At 55.7% G+C, this 10,113-nt stretch overlaps 1 protein-coding gene and 1 pseudogene across 3 annotated transcripts in view; one reads left to right on the top strand and one right to left on the bottom strand.

Annotated features, from left to right (window-relative positions):
* The window catches only part of TLE2 (transducin like enhancer of split 2), a 20,152-nt gene that overhangs the window by 9,459 nt on the left and 580 nt on the right, over positions 1-10,113 (bottom strand). Inside the window, exons 3-10 of one of the 3 annotated variants that reach the window (XM_006754085.2) lie at positions 9,570-9,614; positions 6,005-6,067; positions 4,828-4,902; positions 4,444-4,627; positions 4,071-4,090; positions 3,841-3,948; positions 2,254-2,298; positions 1,554-1,703 (exon numbers count right to left, since the gene is read on the bottom strand). In XM_006754085.2, coding sequence (XP_006754148.1) covers positions 1,554-1,703; positions 2,254-2,298; positions 3,841-3,948; positions 4,071-4,090; positions 4,444-4,627; positions 4,828-4,902; positions 6,005-6,067; positions 9,570-9,614 — 690 coding nt within the window. Of the gene's footprint in view, positions 1-1,553; positions 1,704-2,253; positions 2,299-3,840; positions 3,949-4,070; positions 4,091-4,443; positions 4,628-4,827; positions 4,903-6,004; positions 6,068-7,773; positions 7,803-9,569; positions 9,615-10,113 lie in introns of those variants that run through there. The other 2 variants (XM_006754086.2, XM_015567383.1) reach the window with 2 other exon arrangements.
* LOC102753350 lies at positions 6,210-7,642 on the top strand (annotated as a pseudogene).

Here is a 10,113-nt window from a genome sequence, read left to right as displayed (position 1 = left end):
GGGGTAGGGAGACAAAGTTGGAGGCTGCCGGGGACAAGGAATGGGAAACTCTGGGAGGGGCTGGAGACACTGGAGACCACACAGCATTCTCCCAGATAAAGGAACAGCACCTGGTGCTGGTGGGCTTTCCTTCTCCCCACGGGGAGGGGATACTCCTCACAGCTGCTCCTTCCACAGGAACGCTGGAGAAGAGGAAGGCCGGACCTCCACACGGGAGCACGCGGGGTCTCTCCTGCCTGCCATGACCAACCTCGCCTTTTAAGAGACTGATTCACATCTGTGTCTTGTGCCCGTTACATCTTATCTTCCCATCACAAAATGACATGTATTGTCACATGCACACACCTACGAGAGGGAGTGGACGGGGACAGCATGGTGACGGGGACCTCTCCATTAGAACAGAGCTGCTCCTCCCCCTCTCTGGTCTCTTGAGAAGCAAAGTGAGCCCTAACCTTGACGGTTGCCATAGCAACCTGCTGGGAGGGTAAGCCTAGAAACTGAAGCAATCTCCCAAGTAAGTTCAGGGCAAGGGTCTAGGGGAGACCTGGGGGAGGGAGAGGGACAAATAGCTGAATTAAGAATGCCTTGGGGGTGCCTGGTGGGGTAGCTCCGTTGGTGAGAGCAGCTTCCTGAGACACCAAGGTGGCAGGTTCAATCCCTGTCCAGGGCACATACACAAATCAACCAGTGAATGCCTAAATAAGTGGAACAACAAATGCTATTTCTCTCTCTCTCTCTCATCAGTCAATAAAAATGTTTTTAAAATTCCCCCCAGGGGTGTATGTAATCTTATGTAGTCCTATACTGGCATTAAACCTGGGAGAGGCAAGGAGAAAGTTGTTCTGATGTGGATCCTGGTTCCTGGTGGGGACAGCATTTCAGGTGGGGACTGGTGTGTCTTCATTGCCTCTCAAAGGCCTTACCACTCGCAGGGCTGAAGTCTGCCTTGTGGCTGGTCCATTCTACAGTCTCACTGTTTATTTTCAGAGCATTTCCTATTTATTGCAAGCGATGCCTGACTTCCCCATAAGATGGTGAGTTGCCTCTTAATATGTATTTACAAAGTTTACTTACAATGTTGCCTTTTAATGTTTATTTAGGTGCAACAGAATGAGTCCACTTGAAAAAAAAAATTTACCGCCAAAACCGGTTTGGCTCAGTGGGATAGAGCGTCGGCCTGCGGACTGAAAGGTCCCAGGTTCGATTCCGGTCAAGGGCATGTACCTCGGTTGCGGGCACATCCCCAGTAGGAGATGTGCAGGAGGCGGCTGATCGATGTTTCTCTCCCATCGATGTTTCTAACTCTCTATCTCTCACTCCCTTCCTCTCTGTAAAAAATCAATAAAATATATTTTAAAAAAGAAAAGAAAAGAAAAAAAAATTTACCTAAATAGGGTAGAGGGGGTTTTAGGAAGGTGGCCAAATAATCTGGAGGGGAATGCTGGACACACCAGTCTGACCAATTTTTCCTCTCCCCGTGTCAAATGGGTAGTATCTGTTTCCAGGCCCTCAGGGTGAACAAAGTGAGTTTCAAGGCCTCCCCTACTTCTTACCAGAACAAGCTCCTTGGTTCTGGGGAGCGGTGAGCTGAGGCTGGAGGCCAAGGAGGCTGGGCTTTCCACAAGGTCCCGACGGGCAGGGACGCAGATGGGCGCCTTCCCACAAGGGGTGGTAGTTGGGCTGGGGGGCTCAGAGGGCTGGTCCTAAGTTTGAGGTGATGTTGAGTAGGTGAGAAAGAGAGCCTCTCTCTTTACCCCTCCTGAGCCCAACCCCAACCTCTAGACAGGGCACCTGCAACCCACCTTGGGAGGATTGTGAAACCTCCCTGTGCCTCAGTTTACGCATCTGTAAAAGGGTTTAATGTTGGGACCTACTCTATAAGCACAAACGGCAAGGACTTATAAAGGCTTGGTTTTGTTTTTTCCCCACTGGACAGATGGGGAAAGAAGCAGCCAGGAAAGGGGGAACACTCCTCCAAAGTCACACAGTGAGCCGGTGCTTGAAGCCACTTCTGCAGTCCATCTCCAGTGTGCCCTGAGCCTGTTTCCCCACTGTGCTATGGAGAAGATGTCCACCTGAAGTGACCGATAACTCCTACTCCCCTTGGCCCCAGCCATCCCACAGAGAGGGGACCAGTAATTCCATGCCCTCTGCCCCCTCCCCACCAACTCCAAAACCCACCACTTGCTCTATGTCCAGACCTAGTTCCCTGCCTCTGAGTCCTGGAGTCGAAGAGTCAAAACCTCAACTCACCTCATCCACCACCAGGTTATAATCACTCTTGTCCTCATCGCTCTCCTGGGGGGACATGGAGAGAGAGCTCACCCTGCCAGGCCCCTGCCTCCACACTCCCTTCCGTCACTCGGGAAGGGGAGCATGCATCCAGCAGGCCCTGGGTTGGATAGGAATTCTGGGGCTACAGCAGCCCATTGGCTTGGTTCAGAGGCAAAGATGCATTTGCTCAGTGCAAGGGAGGCTTTGAGGTAAGGGGGTGAAGGGAGTGGGACCCTCCTAGAGAAGGATGAGGGAGACAGTGCTGAATGCCCAAGACTTGCGTGTTGCCGTTTATTTCCGTGCAACAGAATGACTCCTGAGTGACTCCCAGTCCTCCCTGACCTCCGCTTCCTCTTCTGTGCAATGGGAGGAGAGCCAGAGACCAGGAGTATCCATACTTCCTTCTCACGCATCCATCTGTGCCCCATCCCCATGGCCCCAGCACAGTCCTCAACCCCTTCTTGATCCCCTGGCCTGCAACCTTGCCCCTTCCAAGTAGCCTTCCAAGCTAGCCCCAGAGAGATGTTCTTAAAACCTGTTCCCACATCTCTGCATCCTCATAGGGCTCTCCATGGCCCCCGGAAAAACACATGTTGGGCTGCCCTCTGGTTTGGCTAGAAACCAGGGGAAGACCAAAGGTTGCAGCCCGAAGGCCACATCTGCCCAGCGGGTGGGTTTTCTTTGACCTCCTTATGCCCATTTTTCTTTTTTAACACAAAATTAAGCCCTAGCCGGTTTGACCCAGTGGATAGAGCTTTGTCCTACGGACCAAAGGGTCCCGGGTTCTATTCCTGTCAAGGGCACATACCTCGGTTGAGGGGTCCTCCCTGGCCCAGGCCCTGGTTGGGACTCAGCCTGGTGCAGGAGGCAACCAATCGATATGCTTCTCTCACATCAATATTCCTCTCTGTCTTTCCCTCTCTCTTCTACTCTTTCTAAAAATCAATGGAAAAATATCCTCCGGTGAGGATTTAAAAAAAAAGATTAAAGGCTTCCTTTAAAAAAAGCTTAAAAGCTTCTCTGAGAAAGAGTGGCCGACACTGGGTTCAGTAGTCAGCCAGGACCAAGTCACAGCTGCCCCTCTAGATGGGACAAATGCCCCCCATCTGGCCACTGTCCCAAGCCTCACTTTCAACATGACCCCTGGGGCACTAGAGCTTGAAACTACAGGAGCAGCAATTGCTCTGACATTGAGAGAGGAGGAGGTCCCAGCCCTCCAGGGAGGGGGTCAGGGACAGCTCCCTGCAGAAGAGTACAGTGATTTTTGTGCCTGAGAGGCAGAGGGGAAGAGGTTCTGGGGGTAGGGAACAGCCAGAGCAGAAGCCAGGAGGTGGGAAAATAGTGCATGGTTCAGAGGCTACAGGGACTTAAGCGACTAAAGGATTAAGCCTGATGCCACAGGGTCTCTTCTGATTGGCCAGTGCTCCGAGAGCAATGGGGAGTTATGGAAGGCTCTGGAGTGAGAGTCATGGGCAGAACTGGGCTCTGGAAGGCTCCGAGGGGTGGGGCTTGGGGCTGGTTAAGGCCACACATGCCCACCCCAGTCTTCCTCTCGCCCCCACTCACATAAGGTCCCGACAGATCTTTTTCCTCAGCTTGCTGCTTCCCGTTGCCACCCAAGCCGCCTGGTCGCTCTTCTTCCACCACGCTCTCAGGGGGCGAGGGGGATGCACTCTGCAGAGAGAGGAGCCAGGCAGGAAGAAGATCAGGGTCCTGGGCCCCCCTCCTGCATCCCCACACGAATACAAAGCAAATGTTATATAAGAGGGCAAGTCCCCGGATAGCCCTCCACTTACCCTGCTCGGAGCTCTCTCCACTGGCGGGTTGGGGGCCAAGGAGAGAGAGAGAGAAGGAAAAAGGAGGGTTTCACCTCCCATGGTACCAGACATGGCACAGCCCTCTACAGTGTATAAACCCCTCTTCCCAGCTCAGACTCTCCCTTCTCCTGCCAACACCACTGCAGAGTGGGTTATCCCTCCCACATACCTGTCAGACAAATGCCCAGGGAGGGTCAGTAACTTGCCCAAGGACACACCGTCAGTTGGAAGTAAAGGGGCCCTGCAGCCCCTCACACTTATGTGAATCTGATGCTCTGGGCAGGGTGGTCTGTCAGCCCTCCCCCCAACCACCACAACCCCTGGCCAATGCTACCCTGCCCCATCCGCTTACCTCTGGACCCCTCAGCCTCCACACCTGCCCGGTCCTCCTTCGTAGCCGCGGCCAGCTGAGCCTGGGCAGCCAGTGCTCCGGACAGGGCCAGCAGCCCCGTGGCACTGCCACCCACCAGCCCAGATGGGCGAGGAGTGAGGGGCACAGGGGGGATGTGGTGGGACAGTGGCTGGAGCTGCTGCTGCTAGAGAGGAGGAGGGGTGGGCCAGGGGCAGGTGGGGTGTTCGGGAGCCCAGTAATACCCCTGGCCCAAGAGGTTGCAGAGTGGGGACAAGGTCCACCAAGACCAGCTGCCCACACAGCACCCCCAACTTTAGGCACCTACTGGTGCAGGGACCTGGGGTAGGGTCTCCCCAGGACAGGGCAGGGGCCAGGATGACTCACCCCAATGAGGCTGTTCAGCTCCCCCACAGTCACCTGCTTGGCACGCTCCATGGCCTGTAGCACCTGCTGTTGATGCTGGGGGACATGGAAAAGGGGTGCTCAGAACCCCCTGACCGCTTGGAAACCCCATCTGCCCAGGCAATTCCCTCTGTGGCCTGCTCTCCTCTCCCACCCTCCCCATGGCATTTGCTATTTCTCCTCTATCTGACTCTTCTTTTTTCCACTCGATGCCAGGAGCCCCTCCAGGGCCGGCCACCGATGTCCCCAGACACTGCCCAGTGTCCCTGGGGCCTGATCACCTTCAGTAAAGAACCACTATAGACGTCAGCACCGACAGACCAACCACCCAGATCAGAAAATACACCCTGGCAGCCCCTAGGAGGCCCCACGCACCCCGCCCTCTTGTCCGGCCTCTCTTCCCTCCCCTCCCCTTCCCACACGAACTCTCTTGTTTTCTGTACAATGTTCCCACCTACGCTGCCTTCCCAAATCTGCCTGAATTGGTCCACGTGGAACCATTTCATGTCTCAATCTCTGTGTTCTCTTTTGTGTCTGACTCCCTTCCCTCAGCATTGTGTGTGCAGCTTTCTCCATGACGTGGCCGGGGGCTGTGCGGTGTTCAGCGTGCAGTGCAGTAGGACTTTCTGTGGTGCGGGGATTAAATGTTCCCTACCTGTGCTGTTGGATACAGAAACCACTGGCCACGTGTAGCCACTGAACACCTGAAGTGTGGCCGGTGCAACTTCCATTGTTTTCCACTCTGTCTCTATGGATCTGACTCCCCTAGGGGCCTCCTCTGAGTGGAATCGGATAGTATGTGTCCTTCTGCGTCTGGCTGATTTTACTGCGTGCAATAAGGGCTGACTTTTACTGGGAGCTCACTAAGCACCCAGCATCATCCTCAACACCCTTCTAAACTTCTCCACAGAGGCACAGAGGACAAGCAACTTGCCCAAGGCCACGGCACGCAGCCGGAACTCAGGCCCTGGTGCAGGGCTTGAGCCCTCCCCCTCCCTCCCCCTCAGCCAGCCCACCTGCCATCCCTGACGCCCATGCCCCAGCCAGGGCCCTGACCCCTAAGCCACTCTGCAGAAACACTGCCTGCGGCATGGGCATCGGCATCCAACCCTGCCCACCCCCTCTTCCAGCTTCCTCCCGCCGCCACAGGCCCACTCACCTCCTGAGTCAGGAACGGGACAATCTGAGCACAGATGCCACTGAGGCGCTTCACAATCTCGGCCTGGCAGGAAGCAATCGGGAGGGACTTGGAGGGGGAGCCTCCACTGGGAGGCCCAGGTGTGAGCCCTGGCTGAACCCACGTCCCTCTCTGGGGCTGCAGCCAGGTAGAGATCCTGGCACCACCCTCAGGGCAGGGCGTTGTGATGGGACAGAACAAGTAGGCATTTGCTCTCCCGTGCCCAGTTCCTGGCGTAGAGCTCCTAAACCCTTGGGATTTCTGAGGGAAGGGGGGTATCTTTGGTTATCTGTAATAAGCCCCTTTCAACTGCACCTGAGTTTATTTTAGCCCCACCCCCTGACCTCCAGGGTGGGGAGAAAGCCTGGGATTGAGCCAGTCATCAATGGCCAATGCTCTGACCAATCCTGCCTGTGGAATGAGGCCTCCAGGCGGCAGGGAGTGGGTGCTTTCAGGTATCTGCGACCACAGCCCGGCGCCTCAGAGGTGCCCAAGGGTCTGCTTTGGAGCTGGCCAAGCCGGGGGCTGCCCTGACTGAAGGGGTGGGTGATGAGATGAGTGGTTGGGGTGCTTGCCTGCCTTCTGCTGTGGGCTCTTGCCTGGGTCTCAACACACACCTCAGAGGGCGCTGACCCACCGCCCCAGGTGTCAGAGACGCCAGCACCGGCACAGCACAGCGAAGCAATGGCGGCCACCAACAGCATCAGAGAGGAGGCCCCAGGAGCCAAGACCTCCAGCCGGAGACACAGGTCAGGCCGCACAGCCAGAGCCTGGCACGGGCCTCCCAGCAACTCTGCGGCTCCTGGGCCAGCCCCCCCCCCAGGAGCCCCTAGCACTACTGCTGAAACGCCTGGCCCCATGGCACCACTGGCTCCCGGAAAAGGACCCAGTTTCCCAGCCAGGAGCAATAGGCACAACTCATTACCAAGGGCAACTGCTGGGAGACGACACCCAGACCCTGGGCGGCCTTCACCTCCCTCCCAACTGTGTTCTCAGCTTCCACGGTCCACATGGGCTGGCCCCCAAGCCCCCTCTGCAGCCCAGGGTCAGAGCCAGGCCCCGACAGGCTGGAAATAGGCAGCCTGCTGCCCTGCTCCTGCTGTGATACTACCAGACCCAGGACCCCCCTTCTTCCCCTTGCCCCCGCTCTGGGTCCAGCTGGCTTCACCCTGCTCCTCAGTCTCCTGGCCTCTGCCATGTACCCCGCAGGCTCTTGGCAGTATGGCTGGCCCCTCGGGACCTCGCTCTGCAGGACATGGTGGGAGCTGCTGTCTGCCCAAGCACAGTTCTCTGGCCTGCCTCTTCCCGCTACCCTCAGGGGCAGGCGGCGGCCCCTCCCCGTGACCTCCAAGACTCTGAGCCATCACTCAGGGTTGCTGGCCCTCAGCCCCCACTGACAGTGGGCTCCTCCTCCAGGGTCAGGCAGCTGCTGTCCTTTCTTGGCCTTGGGCAGAGTGGCCCCGCCCCTGGGCCCAGCTTAGTGTTCTGCCTGAGGACCCAGCACCTCTAGTCTCTAATTGCTCGGTTGGGCTGAGTTGGGGACCCAGGGATCCCTGGAACACGTGCAGATTGAAAACTCTGATTTTTTTTCCCTCACCCGAGGATATGCTTTTAAAAAAATTTTTATTTGAGAAAGAGGAAGAGAGAGAGAGAGAGAGAGAGAGAGAGAGAGAGAGAGAGAGAGAGAGAGAGGTGAGAGAAATATCGATCGTTTGCCTCCTATAAGCACCCTGACCGGGAATTGAACCCACCATCTTTTGGTGTACTGGATGAAGCTCCAACCAACTGAGCCACAGTGGCCAGGAAAAGCTTTGAAGTTTTTAAAAAGGAAAAACAAACTCTAAAATACAGGGTATAGAGAGCTTTCGGGTGAGTGAGCACACAGAGGTGCTGGGAGGGTGGTGCCCTGGGGAGGGCCTGGAAGCTTCTAGCCCTTTCCCCATACCTTAGCCTCCGCATCTGTCCATCCAGCTGTTCCTGAGTTATAACCTTTATAATGAACACCTAACAGTAAGTAAGAACTTTCCTGAGTTCTGTGAGCATTTTAGCAAATTATTGGACCCACGGAAGGAGTTGTGGGACCCCGCCCCCCTCGACTTGCAATTGGTGTCTGAAGAGGGGACTGAGCCCTGAACCTGTGGGGTCTGCACTAACTCTGGGCAGAGAGTGTCGGAATGGAGCTGAACTGCAGGACATCCCGCTGGTGTTGAAGTTGGAGAATCGGTTGGTGTGGGGGAAACCCACACTTAGTGTTGGAAGTACGGAGCAGAGAGACAACAGGGGGGCTTTACTTGTAGGATTCATCTGGGACCAGGTCTGGGCTGGGGGTGCCTCATTAAGGCTGAACAGAGGGGACTCCTTGTGGATGGGGAAGGGGTGGCTATGGCATACCCAAGGGTGTGTGGAGTCTGCCTAGGTTACAGGAGTGCTATGTGCTGTGTGTCAGGGGTGGGAGTGTTCCCAGGCCTGAGTCCTACCCTGTGCCTGCCACCCCATAAGGGGGTCTATTTCACACACCTCTGGGGCCACATCATGCTCCAGAAAGATACTTTCCCTCCCACCCACCCCAGAACCAGCAGAGCCCACACATACCTGAAAAAGCATGCCAGGGCAGACACCCCCACACCCTACACTCCTAGCCCACCTACTCAGAAGACCCGGCACTAGGCTCCGCCCAGGAACTCTAATATCCCGATGGACAGAATCTAAGATTCCATCCGCCTCAGAACCTCCATCCTATTAGAAGCCATCAAAGAACTCTCAGTTCAGGCTCAGGATCTTGGGGTTAACCTTGGACAACTGAAGTCAATCTCAGAGCCTTCGGTTCTAACTCAGAACCGTGAGATCACCCTTAGAAGGGTAGGCCAGTCTCAGAACCTCAGAGCACTAGAGTCGAACTCAGACCCTTCGAAACGGCAAACGAAGCCGAGACCAAGTAACTCCGTTGGGTAGATATGTCAAACTTCTGGGTTCGATTCTGGGTTCAGTTCCCGGTCAGGGCACATACAGGAAGCAACCAATGAATGCATAAATAAGTGGAACAACAAATCAATGTTTCTCTCTCTCTCTCTCTCTCTCTCTCCTCCCCCCCCCCCCTCCTTCTCCCCCTTTTTCCCCTTCACCCTTCCCCCCCCCCCCCCCCCCATCTCTCTCCCCCTTTCTCTCTCTCAGACCCTCAGGATCCATCTCCAAACCTCAGATTCTCCAAGACTGTCCATCTGGCCCCTCCCAAGACAGAAGTCACATCCACAGCCTCCCGGGCTTGCTGCCAACTTCAGCTATGAGCCCTCCCCGACAGGGATGCCTGGCTCTGCTCACCACTCCCATCTCTGCTGGGTAACGTCTCCAGAGGCTGGACAAAGTCTCCAGAAGTTCAGAATCATTTTTCTAGCCTGAGGCTAAAATCTGGCCCCCTGGTCCCAGAGATTTCAGGTTAAGACCCCTGTTCCCTGAATCTGCCTTGTCCCAGACTGCCCTGGAGCTATCCCTCCCACAGCTTCCTGACCCCACTCTCCCTGCTGTACACCTTTATCCCCAACACAGTTACCTGCTTATGCATTTCAACGTTGAGCCCGTAGGACATCTCATAGTACTGCAAAGGAAAAGCCAGTGGAATGTCCACGGTGTGCTGGGTGACTCTGGGTCTTCCAGGAGCCCCCAGGCTGGGGGATCACAGCAGGACACAGATCATCCAGACCCATAGGACCCCCTAGAGCAGTGGTTCTCAACCTTCCTAATGCTGCGACCCTTTAATACAGTTCCTCATGTTGTGGTGACCCCCAATTTCATTGTGACAAATTGAACATAATTAAAGCATAGTGGTTAATCACAAAAACAATATGTAATTATAGATGTGTTTTCCGATGGTCTTAGGCGACCCCCAAAGGGGCTGTGACCCACAGGTTGAGAACCGCTGCCCTAGAGGGAAGCAGGGCCCCCTCCACTCCCTCCAGAGAGGTGGGGCAGGTGGTGGTGCCCAAAGACGCTGACCCCTCGGAGATGCCCATGAGAACAGGGGACACCCTTGTCTTACCCTTGTGAGGGTCCCTGGAGGAACAGCCTGCAATCCCAACCAGCCCACTTACAGGTAA

The sequence above is a fragment of the Myotis davidii genome, unplaced genomic scaffold (assembly GCF_000327345.1).
Source record: "Myotis davidii unplaced genomic scaffold, ASM32734v1 scaffold551, whole genome shotgun sequence".
NCBI classification, from domain to species: Eukaryota; Metazoa; Chordata; class Mammalia; order Chiroptera; family Vespertilionidae; genus Myotis; species Myotis davidii.
The sequence above is the reverse complement of the archived record's forward strand: the minus strand, read 5'-3'. Positions and strand labels throughout refer to the sequence as shown.